Source organism: Camellia sinensis, chromosome 1 (assembly GCF_055761805.1).
Source record: "Camellia sinensis isolate YWXY chromosome 1, ASM5576180v1, whole genome shotgun sequence".
In the NCBI taxonomy this organism is placed as follows: domain Eukaryota; kingdom Viridiplantae; phylum Streptophyta; class Magnoliopsida; order Ericales; family Theaceae; genus Camellia; species Camellia sinensis.
In genome coordinates, this window is record NC_138961.1 from 9,009,969 (window position 1) to 9,029,111 (window position 19,143).

General features: G+C 34.2%; 3 protein-coding genes and 1 long non-coding RNA gene across 5 annotated transcripts; all 4 read left to right on the forward strand.

The window, feature by feature from the left end:
* The first annotated feature begins 7,144 nt into the window (after positions 1–7,144).
* LOC145798035 (uncharacterized) lies at positions 7,145–9,309 on the forward strand. Its single transcript, XM_082885656.1, has 3 exons — positions 7,145–7,927; positions 8,090–9,166; positions 9,229–9,309. The coding sequence occupies exons 1-3, from the start codon at positions 7,145–7,147 to the stop codon at positions 9,307–9,309; spliced, it is 1,941 nt and encodes a 646-aa protein (XP_082741782.1).
* Positions 9,211–10,829, forward strand: LOC145789524 (uncharacterized). 2 transcript variants are annotated; one of them, XM_082866264.1, is made up of 3 exons: positions 9,211–9,423; positions 9,507–9,794; positions 9,883–10,829. In XM_082866264.1, exon 3 carries the CDS (start codon positions 10,260–10,262, stop codon positions 10,818–10,820), a length of 561 nt encoding a protein of 186 aa, XP_082722390.1. In that variant the 5' UTR covers positions 9,211–9,423; positions 9,507–9,794; positions 9,883–10,259; the 3' UTR covers positions 10,821–10,829. Both variants share the same exon structure in this region, with proteins under 2 accessions (XP_082722390.1, XP_082722397.1).
* A 117-nt stretch (positions 10,830–10,946) lies between these two features.
* Positions 10,947–18,275, forward strand: LOC145791438 (uncharacterized). Its single transcript, XR_014331147.1, has 4 exons — positions 10,947–11,197; positions 13,428–13,466; positions 17,191–17,245; positions 17,906–18,275. It is a non-coding gene; the product is annotated as an uncharacterized LOC145791438 (long non-coding RNA).
* LOC145791432 (uncharacterized) lies at positions 13,739–16,941 on the forward strand. The gene is made up of 4 exons (XM_082871791.1): positions 13,739–13,992; positions 14,072–14,161; positions 16,361–16,465; positions 16,548–16,941. The coding sequence occupies exons 1-4, from the start codon at positions 13,768–13,770 to the stop codon at positions 16,857–16,859; spliced, it is 732 nt and encodes a 243-aa protein (XP_082727917.1). The 5' UTR covers positions 13,739–13,767; the 3' UTR covers positions 16,860–16,941.
* Positions 18,276–19,143: the final 868 nt, after the last annotated feature.

Consider the following 19,143-nt stretch of genomic DNA (forward strand, 5'->3'; position numbering starts at 1 on the left):
GTTTTTTTTTTTTTTTTGTTGTGTACATATTAAAAATTACAATTCAATTAAAATAAATGACAATCCTTTTCATTTTTTTGTTACCCAGGTCTTTTTTTTTTCAATTAAAAGTACAATCTTTTTTTTTCAATTAATGACAACTTTCATGAAGGTTTGTTTTTATTTTTTTTTCAATTAAAATTACAATCCTTTTCAGTCAATTACAATTTAACTTTGAAAAGAAAATGAGTGAAGTGCAGTCCGTATGTGCCACGTAAGCCAACACCGGGTTGGAGTTCAACGGCTGGCAGCTTGGTTATGTAGGGGCAGTTTGGTCATTTCATAACAAAACAACATATCAAACACTTTTTCCAATACAATCATTTAAAAATATTTTAATCTATCTTCCCAAACACAAACTAAAATAGCCTACTAAAATAGCCAAATAGCCTAAAAAATAGCCACTTCCCAAACAAAGCCACTTAGTTATTTCTTAGGGCTAGAAATCTCTCATGATTCCAATGGTTCTTATTTGTCACAAGCCAAATATGCATCTGATCTTCTAGCACATGCTGCTCTTACTGATTGCAAGACTACCTCTACTGTCGTTGATCCTCAGACTCGTCTCACTCCTCTAGACGAGGATTTTCTCTCTGATGCTACTCTTTATCGCCAGCTGGTCGGTAGTCTTGTCTATCTCACTGTGACTCGTTCTGACATTGCCTATGCTGTCCATCTTGTTAGTCAGTACATGTCGGCTCCCCATACCCTGCATTACACTTCTCTACTTCGCATACTTCGTTACCTTAAAGGCACTATGTTCCATGGACTCCACTACTCTGCTCACTCTTCTCTCAAAATTCGTGCCTTTTCTGATGCTGATTGGGCTGGGGATTTTACTGATCGACGCTCCACCACGGGTTTTTGTTTCTTCTTAGGAGATTCTCTTCTTACTTGACGCAGCAAGAAACAGTCCCTCACTACTCGCTCTAGTACTGAAGCTGAATACCGCGCTCTTGCTGACACTACTCAAGAACTTTTATGGCTTCGCTGGCTCTTTACCGATATGGATGTTTCTTCTCCAGATGCCACTTCTCTTTATTGTGACAATCAGAGTGCCATTCAGATTCTTCACAATGATGTCTTCCATGATCGCACCAAACATATTGAGATTGATTGTCATTTCATTCGACATCCTGTTACACATGGCACTGTTCATCTTCTTCTTATTTCTTCTGCTGATCAACCTGCTGATATTTTCACAAAGGCTCATCTCCTAGTCGTTTCATTGATCTAGTTTCTAAACTCAAGCTGGTTGATGCTTACCCGCCATGAGTTTGAGGGGGACTGTTAATGTATATATTAGATTTATATTTATATTTATATTTATCTAAATGTATTGTAGATATAACTTATCTTTATCTCTCTATCTCTATCTCCTTCTATAGTGATCTAGGTTTGTGTTTAGACTAAAAATACAAGCTCTCCTATTGTATTCTATTCATTCAATATAATACAGATACACATTTTTCATATTTCTTTCAACCATTCTAACAGAATGCATAGGACCAATTGGTTGGTAGTATATACATATATTCATTGCAAGAGTTAAATACAAGTAGATTCCAAGATGGGCAGACTATATAGATAGAAAATTATATTTAAAGGTTAATCTCTTCTTCTTCTTTTTTCATTGGACTGTTCAAAATAATTAATACTCAAAACAAACCTAATTTACCTCAAATTACCTTGTTGGTGCTACACAATTACATTTCATTCAAAGATGGAGAGAGAGAGAGAGAGGGAGAGAGAGAGAAGAGCACAACCAGAGCAAGAGTCTTTTCAACTATTGATCAAGAACGACTATATATTATCGTGGAAATAATATATGGGTAGGTGTCTGCCTAGCTTCACAATGGGAAGTTTTTTTTCGTTATTCCTAATTTGGCTCAAATTGTGTGCTGCACAATTACTTTTCGTACAAACTAGTAGTAAAACCGCATCAGAAACTGCGCCGACTTTAACTCTTGATTGACTGTTTCTGAACTTAACACTGACTGACTATTCTTTGTTCAGTGAAATTTCTTGGTGGATTTATGACATATCATATTCTAAGCTTTGGAACCCAAAATTAAACGTTTATTAGTTTAATTATATTTTCAAAATTATTTTAAATTTATCTCTATTTCCAAATTTATTTTAAATTAAATTTATTTCTATTAGGAAAGCTACATTAATTGAATCAATATCTATATTGAAATATGTGGTACATCATATTTTCAAGTTAATTGAATTTTTATTTTATTTTTTTTTTTTTTATGAAACTTTGTAAAAAAGTTATTTGTCAATTCATATAAAAATTTATTTTTTATCTAATGCCCCGTTTGAGGACTTGGGTTAGTAGTAAAAAAAAATCGTTATAAATTATAACATTGATTTTTTAATTTTTTATATTTTTAACAAATATGTAAAAAATCAATTAAAATAATTAAATCTCAAAGCAGACCTAATTTAGCTCAAATTGCCCGATTGTTGTTGCACAATCACTTTTCATTCTAAGTAGTAGTAAAATTGCTCAAGAAACCGCGTCGAATTCAACCCTTGACTAACTGACTATTCTTTGTATAGCGAAGTTTCCTGGTTGATTTATGAAATATCATATTCGAAGCTTTGGAACTCAAAATTAAAAGTTTATTTGTTTAATTATATTTTCAAAATTATTTTAAACTTATCTCTATTTTTAAAATTATTTTAAATTTATTCTAAATTTATCTCTACTTCCAAATTTATTTTAAATTAAATTTATTCCTATGCTGCATTATTTGAATCAATATCTATATTGAAATATGTGGTACATCATATTTTCAAGTTAATAGAATTTTAATTTTCTACAAATTTAATAAAATTATGTGCTTACAATTATCATATTAATCTGATTACTTTGGAACAAAGTCAATTCCAAAAAATGAAAGAAAATGTCACCATACGTATTAGCACATATTGATTGCTAATATACAATTTTAATAAAGTTTATACCATGTATGAAGTTCAAACATATATAATTTCATTGAATGCATAGGACCCATTGGTTGGTAGTATATATCACTACAAGAAAAGGGGGATTTTGTGGCGTTTTTTTAACGACGTTTCTATAAACGTCACTGTTATTAGCATTTAACGGCGTTTTATAAACGCTGCATATTCTATTAAACAAAACGACACCGTTTTATAATGGGAGGCGTTTAAAAACGCCTCCGAATGTGGTGACCCACACGCGCGCCTTTCTGTGAAAACCTTATTTTGAATCAGAGCCTACATACGCACAGATCTCTCAACCCTTAATACATGCGCACAGATCTCTCTCTCTCAACCCTCTCCATCGAAGCTCCATCGAAGCTTAAATAAAAAAAGATTCAGATCGAAGCCCCGATCTGAACAAAACCTGATTCAGATCTCTCTCTCTCAACCCTCTCCATCGAACCCGTGATTTCACTCTCTCTTGCTTCAAACCCTTTCATTTCTCTCGATTCAAACCCCTTCATTTAGTAATCGATTAATCTGCAACCCTTCTCTTCAAGTATTCGATTCACCTCTTCGTTTATTCGATTGAAGTATTCATAGATCATCAATTCGCAGATCAGTCTTATCTCTATCTCTAGTTCATGTTCGAGTTCGCAGGTCTTTCTTCATGGTAAGTGTTGATCAGTCTTATCTCTATCTTCTCACAGTCAAGTTCGATTGAAGATGATACTTACTGATGGAATCATTCGATTCAGGTTTGCTAGGTTTTATCTAGATCAGATCGATCGATTGAAGATCTATTGATCGATTGAACGTGATCTCAAAGTTCAACCTTCTTCAGCTCGGTGATTCAATCTCAGATTCGTTCGGCGATTTCGAAGTTCTCTCTCGATTTCAAAGCTCGGTGATTCAATCTCAGATTCGTTCAGCGAGGAAAGTGAGCACCATCATCTACCAAGGTGAGCACCATCGCTTCAGATTCGCTTGTTTTTTTCCCCTAAATTAGCATGTTGAATTTTCCTAGCATGTTGAATTTTAATCTCTGTTTTTTTATTACCCTAAATTAGCATCAGTTTGGATTGATCAATCAGTGTAGCTTAGATATTTAGGTAGAATATCTGGTTACATTATGATTATTATTATTTTGAATTCTAAAATATAGAACAGTTCATTATATCTTGGAATGGATTGTGATTTTGTATTCATCATATTGAGAAAAAATCTAGCTTAATTCAATTTCTTGCATAATTTTTTTTACAGACAGTAATAGATATTGATATTTGAACAATTTGTGTATCCTCTGCTTTGCTTCTTTACGTGTCTGATAGAAGAATGTAAATTGTAGTCTCTTTGTGAAGAGATTACCATAGCCGCCTTTATTCATAAGGATACAAATAAGTGTTGGTGCCAAAAATGATTAATAGTAATAAGAGTTGTGTTATCTTCCTCAAAATTCTCATCAATTCAATGTCTTCTTTGAAAAAAAAAGAAAAAAGAAAAAGTGCTTTCATTACTATTCATTTTTAATAAAGTTAATAAATGAACACTTTATATTTACATTAAGATTTGATCATCCTAATTAAGAACTTCTGGTTGAGGTTGAGAATGAACTGTCACATTCACATTCAAGATCTTCAAACCCCCAAAACTCTTCTTCCTCTTCTTCCTCCTTTGGCATTTTCCACTTTTCTCTATCCATTTCCCCTTCAAACATCACCTCTAATACCTGTCAATTCAAAAAAATACCAATAATTTAACAGTTTTGCTACGAACACATAAACAAAATTTAGAAATAAACACAAAACACTAAAAAATAATGTCTATCCAGATACACTCTCTATCCGGTTCAATGCCACTCTCGATTCATAATGTGAAGGACATAACACAACAATATCACACTTATCACTGTACCAAGCTTCTCCAACAAGAGAAGCACCTTAATTAGCAGATTATATGACAACGACAGCCAATGCTTTCAATTTCGAATAATTACTATACAGGTTCTTCATATAAGGTTTCATATCATTATTTTTGCTTGATTTATAATAATAAAACCAAGGCCTAAAAAGCTCAATAAGTCATATGCTCAACCTTAATTAGCAGATTATTTTTGCTTGATTTTTAATAATAAAACCAAGGCCTAGAAAACCATTAAACAACATATTTAAAGTGTTTTAGAAATTAAAATAAATAAATAAAGAATATCTAGCATGCATACTTGTTCATCCATTGGAGAGAGCTAATGGAACAAGAAACACTGTTACAACCATATAAGTAGGACAAAATAACAAATAGAGAATCATTAAAATAAAACATTTATTTAAGTACTAGAATAAAATTTAAAGGGAAAACCCACTTTGACCCTTCCACAGATTTATTTAATTTTTGCTATCATGCACTAATCTTCGAACCACATGGGAGGGCAATAATGAATACCTGTCTATTTAGCAATAGGATTTTACGTTAGGTAGCATAGAGCATCAGTTGATTAATATGAATTGCTTGAGAGAAAACCCAAATCCACCCTCACCAATACCAGAAAAGACCATATCTTAGAATGTGATCTTGGCTGGTGAAAAAATTTTGTGAAAAAAAACACAACTATATATTATATTAGGATTCATAAATAATTTATTTAATCAATGCTTAGTCATTTGCAAATTGTCCGTTGTCGTTTAGGCAGGTCAACTAAAAAGGGTTTTATACCATTCATGAGCACACTTTGCTGGTAGCTTTCGATTGGAACAATGAACACGCCATACAATTAGAAATATAGGAAATGTGGTCGTTATCAAGAAACTTGATCAGGTGAGAAAATTTGGGGGTGTTTAGGTGAATTGCATATGAGGATGCACAACACTTGACTATACTTAATTGAGAAAATGATGTGCATTTAAAAAAGTACAGTATATCTATCAGTAGAATTTCCCGATTTCAGAAACATAGTAGGAATGTTGACGAAAAAGTATACATGCTTCCATGAGATGATAATATATCTAGAATAAGGATCTCCTGTCCCCAAATATTCATGTCTTTCTGTCTCAAATCACTTACAATCATTGGATCATATGAGAATCTTAAGATTTGAGAATCTCAAGACATATCTAATGGTTGTGAGTGATTTGGAACAAAAGGACAGGAATATTTGGGACAGGGAATCCTTGGCATATATCATGACCACATTTGTAGGAAAATCTTCAATGTTGTGATTAATAACTATGATAAAATGAAAGTAGCATAGAAATTAGATACCTCTTTCATGGTAGGATGGTTTCGTCATCATTCTTAATTAACTAAAATAGACAGTTTTAGATTGTGATTGTGAATGTGATTCCTGATTTGGTGTTTGCTCTTTGGTGTTTTCTGAATCATCATCATCATCATCATTAGAAGTATTCGAGCTTTGGTACACTTATTGGTTTGGGTAGTGGGTTTGAACTTCCCACATTCATGAGTTCCTGCCAAAATTATTCCATTATTGATTGATTTGAGAGAGCAATGTATTTCTTGAATCTATCATAATCTATCAAGAGCATTGTAGAAACTTTTGGTTTCTTCATTAATATGCTTCATACTAGATATGCTTCTAGTATGCTTGATAGTACTAATTTAGATTGCACCACCGGGATGCAATCATTAATGGTGCATGCATGCATAAATAGCCTTAGACCCGTCCAAGAATCTTCATTAGAGATACCTAGTCATCTTTGATGAAGCTCTTCTTGGATTGTCCAGTTGGACAATTCAGGAGCACAAGTCTGTATTGTAATTAGTAGTTCTACTGCTTATAGTCCATCTCGTAGAGATTTCGTGTAGCAACTCCTTGTGTTCTCCGAGTGCATACTAGACAAGGTGTAACAGTACACCTAGTCTATGTCGTGTATTTGGAGAACCATGGGGAGATGCTGCCGAAATTTCGTTAGAGATGAGCAGAGCGGTATGAGCTACTTTTTACAATATAGACTGTGCATTCCTGAATGGGAAAGTAGGATGAACCAACATATTAGAGACCAGTTAGAGGTGAATGATGTCATGTCGCATGCATTATAAGGTACTTAATTAAGGTTGAGATTAATTAAAATGGAATCGTAATTTTAAACTTTGTTGATTTGGCAGTGACATTTGTAGTGTAAGACAGAGTCAGATGGATAAAAGTTGGATAAATCAGCATAGGTTGCACCCGGAATACATACAAGGGGTTAAGGAATTTATTAAATTTGCATGCGAAAATAAGCCGTTGTTGAATGAAGTCACATGCCCATGTAAACGGTGTCGTAATGTCAAATTGGTGGAGAAAGGCCTGTTAGGGGAACATTTAATGATCAACGGGTTTCTTCCAAGTTACACCAGTTGGATTTTTCATGGGGAGAATTTGTCATCGCCTGTGCCACACAATGTGAATGTCGGGCAAACTGATTCGAACGATGGTGATGAAACTTATGAAATGCTATACGAAGGATTTGGACTTCCTCCACCAAGCTTTATTCACGAGGCAGCAAGTTCTGGTATTAAACAAGGTCCAGATGAGAAAACCGAAAAATTCTTCAATTTATTGAAAGAGGCCGAAAGAGAGTTATATCCTGAGTGTCAGAAGTTTTCAACGCTCTCATTTATTGTTCGGTTATTGCACATCAAGTGCCTTAGTGGATGGAGTGACAAGTCTTTCACGATGTTGCTCGAGCTTTTGAAAGATTCGTTCCCAAAGGGTGAAACTTTGCCAAAGTCATTTTATGCAACTAGGAAACTTCTTAGGGCCTTGGGCCTCGATTATCATAAGGTACATGCATGCCCAAGGGATTGTTCACTATATTGGAAGGAAACAGCTGGTATGGATGATTGCATAGTGTGTCATATGCCTAGATACAAACAATTTGAGGGGGAGGAGAATGATGTTAAGAAGAAGCAACAAAGAATTCCGCATAAGATTGTTAGATACTTTCCATTGATTCCAAGGCTTCAAAGATTGTTTATGTCATCCAAAACATCTTCGTTAATGAGATGGCATGCAGAGGGCCAAATTGATGATGGCAAAATGAGACATCCTGCTGACTCTCCAGTTTGGAAAAATTTTGATAATTTGTATCCCAAGTTTGCGAGTGAGCCTCGCAATGTCAGACTGGGTTTAGCAGTGGATGGATTCAATCCATTCAAGGCAATGAATGTCTCTCATAGCAGTTGGCCAGTTATTATAATGCCATACAATTTTCCACCATGGTTGTGCATGAAGCAGCCTCATATGATGATGACATTGCTCATCGATGGTCCTTCTTCACCTGGAAATAATATTGACGTCTACTTACGCCTTGTAGTAGATGAATTGAAAGAACTGTGGGAAAACGGTGTTGACACGTATGATGCGGAAACTAATCAGATGTTCCGAATGCATGCTGTGTTATTATGGACTATAAATGATTTTCCTGCCTATGCAATTTTGTCTGGGTGGAGCACAAAACGCGCTTTAGCTTGTCCTTGTTGTAACACACATACTCGTTCTCGATATTTGAAGAACGGAAGGAAATTATGTTACATGGGGCATCGTCGCTGGTTGAATGGGGGTCACAAATTTCGGAAAGCTAGTGCGTCTTTTGATGGCACTTGTGAATTCGAATCATGTCCAACTCGGTTATCGGGGGCTAATGTGCTACAACAACTAGGCCCTAAGTTCAAATTGAATTCTAAGCGTCAACAATCTAGCAAACGGAATAGAAAGGGGAAAGAAAAGGAGGAAAATGAGGACTCGGGTCATAATTGGAAGAAGAAGAGTATTTTCTTTGAGCTATCATATTGGGAGCATAATTTGATTCGCCACAATCTTGATGTGATGCACATTGAAAAGAACGTGTGTGATAATGTATTGTGGACGATATTAAATGTTGATGGGAAAGGGAAGGACAATTTAAATACTCGTCGAGATTTGCAAGATATGGGAATTCGGAAGGCACTACATCCTCAGAAAAGGGTTGGGAACAAGTATTATTTGCCTCCTGCATGTTTTGCCATGAACAATAGAGAGAAAAGTCTATTCTGCACACTTCTAAAGAATATCAAAGTTCCAGATGGTTACGCATCCAATATTTCTCGTCGGGTTAACCTCAAACAGCGGAGCATATCTGGACTGAAAAGTCATGATAACCATATACTCATGCAACAAATACTTCCAATAGTGGTGAGAAATTTGTTACCGAACAAAGTGGTTGAACCATTAATTGAGTTAAGCAATTTCTTCAGGCATTTGTGTTTCAAAACCCTAGAGGTGGATGGTCTAAATCGTCTTCAGTCCCAAATCGCTCTTACACTTTGCCATCTTGAGAGAATTTTTCCTCCATCATTTTTCGATATAATGGAGCACTTACCCATTCACCTAGCAGAGGAAGCGAAGATTGCCGGTCCAGTGCAATATCGATGGATGTACTTTATAGAAAGGTGTGTAATCTACTCCAATGTCCATTTTGTATATATTTGATTGTTTATACTTGGAAGTCATGTATGCATCTTTTTGTTTATAGGTACCTTATGACGCTTAAATCATACATGCGTAATCAAAGTCATCCTGAAGGTTCAATTGCACAGGGATACTTGGTCGAAGAATGTATGACATTTTGCTCAAGGTACTTGCATGATGTTGAGTCGAAATTGCATCGACCGTTAAGGAATTGCGATGTTAGTGACAATCCTGAGATATTAATGGGGCGGGCTTTAGGAAAAGGAAAAGGGTTTGTTCTTGATAACACAACATGGGTACAGGCTCATCGGTATATGTTATTTAACATTGCTGCGGTTGTCCCATATCGAGAGTAAGATAGATGCAACCTTTGTCTCATTGTGAATGTATTTATACCAACTATAATTATCATGCATTTTACAAGTAGTTTAATTGTGTAGGGAACATCGTGAATTTATTAAGCGGTCACATCGTCGTCTTAGAGATTATGATGTGGATCGTCGTCACAATGATGAGTTTCCCAAATGGTTCAATTCTCATGTAAGTGCATGTTAAGCACAAGTCTTCTATATTTTTGCAATCCATGTGCTTCTATATTTTTGAAGTTGTTAATTGATGTTTAATATTGATAACTTTTTTTGAAAAATAGGTTGCTGAGCTATTAGCTACTGAAAATGTAGTGTTGTCAGAAGAGATTAAAATTTTGGCTTTGGGACCCAGCCAAAAGGCCACCAGATTTAATGGGTATATAATTAATGGTACTAGGTATCATACTAAGAGTTGTGAGTTGAGAAGAAAAACTCAGAATAGTGGGGTTATGGTGAAGGCAAAGACTTCTAGCTATGCAAGTGCGAAAGACATTAATCCAGTGGAAGGTGATGTAGCGTACTATGGATATGTGACAAATATTATTGAATTGTATTACTCACACGACCATAGATACATGTTATTCATGTGCAACTGGATTGATAACAATAAGGGACTCAAGCAGGATGATTTTGGTTTTACACTTGTTAATTTCAATCACTTGTTATATGCGAAGAAACAAGACAGTGATGAGCCATTCATCCTAGCATCTCAAGCACAACAAGTCTTTTATGTTAATGATTCTGTTGATGAAGATTGGAATGTTGTACTCAAGATGAAACCTAGAGACTTGTATGAGGCGTGTGGAGAACAACCAACTATTGATGAAGGACTACATCACAACGAAGTAGAAAGATTTGGTGATCAAGAGTTAGATGTAGCTTCCTTCACTTGTGAGGAGGACATGGATTGGGTTAGGAAAGGTATTGATGGAACAACTGTTGATGAAACTATTGGACCTCTTGAAGCATCGACAGAGGCACAATTTGAAGATGACGAAGAACTGATCTGATATTGTAATTGGCCGCATATTCACTTTTACATTTGTATGGATATTCATATTAATAAAATCTTTGCTTTTGTACCTTTGTGGCTATTTTTACCTTTCATGTACTCTTATTTTGATTTGAATGCAGTAGATATTTATAGATTATTATGTCCTTACTCTTATGTTTGTAGTTTTTTTATAGATATTATCTATGAGTTCTAGCTCTGACCATTCTTCTGGTGAAAGTGAGCAATCAAGCTCTAGTAGTTCTAGTTCAGATGAGACTCAGACCACACTCAAGATGAAAGTCATACCCGATCCACCGGCATCATGGCATCCACTAGGCAGTCTTCCTACCACATCACGTAGCGGTAGTACATCACATGGCTCTGTTTCAGCTGGTATGTATGAACTTTGCTTGATATTTTCCACTTGAGCAGGTAACTATAGTTGCATGAATGATGAATTAGTGTACCCTTGGTATGATCTTTTAGATAACTATCGCAATATGTGCCTACTTCTAGTTATATATAATATCCGCACTGTACACATGCAATTTGTTTTTGCTCAGATGAATAAAAATCTTGAAGTGAACATTGTCAAATTCAATAATACCCCATGTAAGTCCAGAGGCTTTGCATTTGCTTCATCTCTAATTTTTAGCCCTCTCTTGTGCACTTTGTGGAGATGTCTCAATTTGGTGCTCTGTTGGGTTATGATTAGGAATAGAATAGAAATGTAATTCACCCGGTTTAGTAGAATTTTGAGAATCTCTTTTTAATTTTTTTTCTCAAATAAATTTAATTAGTTTGACAACAATAATTCTTAAAATATATCTTTAAAAATTATTTTCTTAAAATTATTATGTCACTAACACAGTCAACAATAATGACTGTGTGCCCATCATCCAGTCAGGCTTAAGATGCCTTCCAAGAGGATCCACCAGCATTTGGCTATCTGTAAAGATGGATAGAAAAGACAATGGTTTAGCAAGGGTTTAGCTAAAAAATTGACACTGGTTGACTGCTTAGATGTGTTAGTGACATAATATTACTAATTATTGAATATCAAATAGCTAAAAAAGCCGGAACTCCAATACTTTTAAACCACCTATTTACTTACTTGAATATCAAATCGCTAGAAAATTATAAAAGATGAAAGAAACAAACGAAAATAAATAAAGTGACATGAAAGCTTGAGCTGTGTTAATTCTGTGTTTGACACAGCTGATTTTTTTATGGTGGCTCACTTTTGTCTGCTCTGCTAATTTTGATGCTATGGAAGCTTGAGCTGAGTTCTTTCTGTGTTTGACCTGAATTGGTGATGTGTCGGCTAAAAGATATTTCTGGTAAACATGTATAAAGTGACAGAGATGCATATGTATTCTATACATTGCCTGACTGGTGAACTATTGGTAGTTTTCATGCTGTGTTAATTCTAAGGAACTGCAACAGAAGATCTTTGATACTTTTATGCTAAAGTCTATAGATGTAGCTATATTACAGTTATAGTTGATATTGGAAACTTGGCTAGTAATTTCTTGTATTGTAAGACATGGTACGAGGACCCTCCCCTCTCTCATCTCACGGGATGGTATCATGGTATGAATGTTTATTGTTAGAGAGAGAGAGAGAGAACATCAGCAATGCTGTTGTGAATTGTTGGCATTCCAATACTGGTGAATAGACCTTTCATTGATTTTCGCCGGCTCAATAATCTTGAAGCATTTCCATTTTCCTGTTCTTTCTTCTGTCTCCTCTATATATTTTTTTTTTGCACATGCAGTCAGTAAAGTTTTTTTTCTGAAGTTCTTGCCATGAGCTGCCAGGTCTTCACTTCTACTTTTTGTCTTCACTAATTTTGGGTTGAAATGTAGTTGATAATTCCTTTGACGAGAACATTTTTAAATGGTATAATAACTAGATTTCTCTAAAGCCTTGCTAGCTTCATAAATGTTGATGTATTAGTTTCATCGCACAACTTGGAATTTGAACTTACAGGGGTACTAAAAACTACTTGTTCCATTGTCATCTGCATTTCTCAAGAGTGAACATTACCAAAAAAATCTTCATAACAATACTTACATCATGCGAGTATTGTTTATAATTTTTAGTATTTTTTATTTTGGAATCCCTGGCCCCAATTATATTTTAAAAAAATTTAAAAACTACACATGAAAATTTGTTTGATATTTTTCTTTTTCATTTGAAAAAATATGTAAACAAACAATTCAAAAAAAATCTCATAAAAAGAAAATTTAATTTGTTTATAAATGTTTCTTTTCCACCTTCGGCCGCCTCCTGTTTTCATATAACATATTCAATATTTTCAGTAAACCAAAAATAATGAACTGCAAGCATTACCATCAACTGCTACCTTAGTTCCCAGTTTTGATTGAATAAAAAACATTTGAATAAACAGTAAGATGTGAAGAGAACGCAGGTAGAAAGAAAAAAAAGTAATGGCCCGTCGACAACAGTAATCAATTCTCAGTGGCACCTAGTGCCATTTGATTCTCTCCCAAGAATTCACTTAAAACGATCTCATGTATATTGACTAATCAAGAATTCACTTAAAACGATCTCATGTATATTTACTGATTGTGGCATGCCATGTATCTGTGTTTTGTAGGTCCTAGCTCAAGTCAAGCCACACAAAAGCAGACAAGAGGTCCCACATATGTGCATGGTCAATGGGGTACTAGTGAAGATGGCATTTTAAAAGTTGTTCCAAATGAGTTGAATCAAGTAGTTAAAGGACACACATCCCTTGCTTCACATTTGGGCGTTTTGGCACGAGATGGGAGTCTTGCACCAGTCACTTTTACCACTTGGCATTATGTTCCAAAACAAAACAAAGATAACGTATGGAGGGAGATAAAGGTATATATGGATATTTAATATGAAATAAGTTACAATTATATTCCATATGAAATGCATATTACAAGTGTAGTTGACATTGCATATTACAAATGTATATAATTGTAATGCAGGCTCATACGGATGCAGATGAATCCATGAAGAGAACAATAATGGCTTCATTTGGAAAGAAATGGAGAGATTGGAAAAGTCGAGTGAAAACAATGGGATACAAACCCTTCAAGAATGATGCAGAACGGTTGGCTCATCGACCAGATAGAGTACATGAGGATCAGTGGCGGGCTTTGGTCTACTATTGGGGCACTCAGAGTGCATCGGTAAAATTTTATTTATGTGAAAAAATGTTTATATATGATAATTTTTTATAACATCTTAAATAAATTTCATATTTGACAGAAATCAAGCAAGAAGAATAGAAAAATCCGGAAGAAGAAGACATTACATCATAGAACAGGCCGAAAGCCTTTCTCAGTAGTTCGACTGGAGGTATATATATATATATATATAAAGGATGTCAAAGGCTTTGGAGTGAATCAAAGTTAGTTAATATAGCATGATAGATGATCCATTAACCTTAAGAAAAAAAATTGCCTAAATCAAGGATCAATAGAACATGAAGGCTTTACATATATAGTTCTTGTTGATTTGTAGCCCGCCAAATAATAATAATAATAATAATAATAATAATAATAATAATAATAATAATAATTCTCAAAATTTAGTAATCATGAACTCACCTACCAGATTTGTTGCAACCAGTCCCTTATTCCATCCAACTTGTTTGCTTGCTTAATACTATAATTAAATCAATGAAAAGTATTTTAAGAATGTATATGTCAAATTGTCAATAGGATGAGACACCCTCGGTGAAATAATGAGAATATCAGTAAACGACGATAGTTTTAGTGGTGGATCGCAAACCTGTATATCCTTCATGTGTATCCTTAACTGGACAGATATTTGTTATGTTGAACATGAGTATACTTCATGTGTATCCTTAACTGGACAGATATCTGAGTTGTACCCAAAAATAATTACTTCATGAGTGTATTTCATTCATGCTTTCAAATTTGAGAAATTATTATTTTTGAAAAGATTTGACTACTTAATTCAGAGCTCCAGTCAAATCTATTTTGAATAATGACTTTTCAAAAAAAATTATTTTTGATTCTAAAGAAGTACGCATAAGATCAGTATTCTGTTATGTTGAACATGAGTGTACTTCATGTGTATCCTTAACTGGACAGATATCCTTAAACTAATCAGTTGGTGTTGTCCTTACTACAAGTTTGTTGGGTCTTTAGCCAACATTTTTTAAGGCTCAAGTATTAGTTTTATTAGGATTAGGATCCCCTGTCATCGATCTCTGCAATGGTCTTGTTGTGATAATAGAATGATTCAAATTTAAAGTTGAAACAAAACGATCTAATTTTGGAATGTGTAATGGATATTATTTTGCTTTTAAATTCATATCATTGGATTATATTTTTTGTTGACATGTCTACCATAATAAGATAATTGAAACAAAAGAATAACGAAGTTTCATTGATTGTATTGAAATTGATGATTTCAGTAAGCAATTTTTTTCAATGTTGGTACACTTTCCCTACCCTAGATGGCTTTGCTCAAGAGGTACAAGAGTTTTCTAGAATATCACAGCTGGGAAGCACACTACTCTAAACTGGTGTTGGAAAACCCCTCCCTAGTTTGCACACCAAACAAGTTGCATATTAATTTGGTGTGAACCACCCTCATCTTTTGACTCTATCTAAACATTCCATGGCTATCCACATACATATACATATGTTATTTATATAATCATCCATGTTAATCTTATGTTAATCATTGTTCACTCTGCTTTATGATATGGGATAGGTATCACCAATCACGAGTGTGATTGTTTAATATATGCATTACTCTTCAATTATTAACTATCATATGTGACAATGATATAGTCATGTCACAAATAAATCTGGACTGTCCATTTACATGGAATGAATTACCCATATGTGTTTATGATATTAGAATAGAATAACTTTTTTATTAGACCCGTCGATGACTTCATTGAATTACATGAGCTTGTAAGATGTTTAATCAAACATTTCTTGACATAATTGTTCACTTGCATGGTTGACTTCTGTGACTATGAATTTACAATTGCCAAATTTTATCTACACCATGGTGGACTTTTTGATGCAGTGTGTAGAGCACTCGACTGTTTATAGATTTTTCAAGATTATCAGATCAGTCCTGAAAAATCCACATTTGAACCAAAACAGCCCAACTAACACAACTGACTGTTACAATGCATTTCATTCATGCTTTCAAATTTGAGAAATTATTATTTTTGAAAAGATTTGACTACTTAATTCAGAGCTCCAGTCAAATCTATTTTGAATAATGACTTTTCAAAAAAAATTATTTTTGATTCTAAAGAAGTACCCAAAAGATCAGTATTCTGTTATGTTGAACATGAGTGTACTTCATGTGTATCCTTAACTGGACAGATATCTGAGCTGTGATCAGTGTATTTAGGACAGTTTTATCTTATGTATTGCAGATTCTTCTTCATTTTATGTAGTGAAGAAATATGAAATAATGCATTAAAAACTATGACATTCAAAGTATTAAATGGAAACTTTGGTTCTTATTTATCTTAAGATTTTGGTTGTCTTTCATTTATAGGAGACAAAAAAGAACAATGGGGTTCCTGCTAGTCGGTCACAGGTGTGGATGGCCGCATACATGAAAGATGGGACGTCAAATAGTGATTCAGTTAATGAGGTTATGGTATGTGATACTACTTTATCTTTGGACTTTTAATATGATTTATATTTATATTGGAGGTTAATTATTGAATTCAAACTTGCAGACTCAAATGAATGAGTTAACAGAGCACATGGAGGGATCTTCTACTAACCCTGCAGCATTACAGGAGCAAATCTTCACACAAGTTATGGGCCCAGAGCGACCTGGCCGTGTTCGGACGTTTGGATTGGGACCGTCACCCACTGATGTTTTTGGAGGTGGATATAGGCGGTCACAAGATCATAATCGTCTCTTCCAAACTCAAGTTCAGGAACAAGTTCAAGAGCAACTTCAACGTTATCAAATGCAGTTCGAGTCGAAGATGAATGAAGTAATGGAGAAACAAATTCAGGCTATACGCACAGATTTTCAGTAACGAATTCAGTTTTTGGAATCTCAATTGCAAGCTGCAGGCGTGCCCGTTGATTCAGTTGTTGCACCATCAAACCCATTACATAGGCAGCAGGTATTTTATTATTTTTACTAGTTATTACTTTAAATTGCCTAGAGCTAATATACAACTTAAGCCTCTTATTGAATGATAGGTTGTGGATTCACTCAGTAGTCATCCTACTGTTCGGCCAATGTCACAACAACAACAATCTCATGCATTTTCATCCCAAGAGGTGAGCAATCATTTAATCAAAAGCTTTTTTTGACAAATAACATATCTTATTAATTACAATACTTGCTCTTATTAAATATAGGTTCACCTTTCAAAGAAAGAGAAGAAGAATAAGAAGAAAAAGAAGAACTAACAAGGTAAAAATGTAGATTTATACTTATTAATCTATCCTCTAAACTTTAAAAATTAGTGCTATGTTTTATTTTTATTATTTTTAATTAAGTATTCATATGTATAACATAATAAATATATTAAACTATATACTTTGCGCCCCCCCATGTGTCATGAAAATTGTTGCGGATCTTCAATTTGGTGGGGGGTTTTGGAGGGGGAAAAAAGAAAAGGGAAACAAAATGTGAATAATATTTAGCTTACATGTTATTTACATTTCCCTTCAATTTTCTAGTGTCATGTTTCTTATTGGTTATATTATACATGATATTGGTGGCTAGTCCAAATTGTTTACACCTGTTGGCTATATCCTCTGTTAATGGTGCTCAGTGCAGTTTATGGCTGTAGAAAATTCTTTATCTTCAGTCAAAATGCTGCTTATCAAATCCCAGCAGTATTACAAAGTGTTCCTTATTAAGTACCATAATTAGTACCATATGATTTAGCTCAGTAGTTTAGAAGTGCATACTGAGACTATACTTGTGTACGTGTATTTCTGATCACTTTGCTGTAATAATATTCAGTTCTGTCAATCATTCAGTGCATAGAAACTGATATGTAGACAATTGGCCTCATTTGGATCCTTTTTTCTAAATGAATAATTTTGACCTTTTCATCATTAACAGGAAGAGGCTACCAAAAGCAAGTCTGCAGGAAAGGCATGGTACCAGACTATGATCTCCGACAGCGATTACATCGAGTTTGAAAACTTCTCAAAGTGGTTGGGAGTCTCCCAGTGAGATTTTTCTGTCTTCGAGTTTTGTCTTGGTATAATATCTTTATCTAATTGTTTTGTTTCAAGAGGAGTTAATTTACTTTTTGTGGCAGTTTTGAGACAAGATTTGAGTTTGGTGGGTTATGTTTTATGACAAGATGGATGGATTTTCATTTTAGCAGATCTGGAATCAAAATTTTACAAATTGTAGTCTCTTACTTAAACACGGTTTGTTAGTTTTTTTTTTTGAATGAGACATTGAATTAATGCTTCATTTGTTATTTGAATGAGTTATTATTTTATATGTTAGTTTTTTTTTAATGTGAAATTGAATTAATGCTTCATTTGTTATTTGAATGAGAGTTATTATTTTATATGTTAGTTTTATTACAGATATTTGAATGGGAGTTAATATTTTGTATGTTAGTTTTATTACAGATATTTTTTTTATTAATTGAATGAGAAACTAAATTCAATATTTTTTACAGGTATTCTTTTTAATTTAATAAAATAAAATTAGCATAATATCCCCAAAAAAAAGGGGAAAAAAAAAAAGGAAGATATGACGGCGTTTCTACAAACGCCTCCTAATCCCTCAACAGTAACGGTAATATTTTTAAAACAGATACGACGGCGTTTCAAAAACGTCGCTAAATATTGTTGGTGACGTCAGCGTGTGTGTGGTGGGACATTTGACGCCGCCTGTACTAATATCACGACGTTTTTAAAACGTCGCAAAGCTACAGCGACGGCCGCAGCTTCGACGTTTGGTACTAAACGCCACAAAAGGAATTAGGGGCGTTTTTGATACATATGGCGGCGTTAAAAAGTGCGATTTCCAGCAGTGTATATTTATATATATTTTATATAGTCATTGCAAGAGTTAAATACAAACAGATTCCAAGGTGGGCAGACTATATACATAGAAAATTATATTTAAAGGTTAATCTCTTCTTTTTTTTCATTGGACCGTTTAAAATAATTAATTTTCAAAACAAACCTAATTTACCTCAAATTGCCTTGTTGGCATTGCACAATTACTTTTTGTTCAAAGATAGAGAGAGATAGAGGAGAGAGCACAACCAGAGCAAGAGTCCTTCAACTGTTGATGAAGAACGACTATATATTATCGTTGAAATAATATATGGG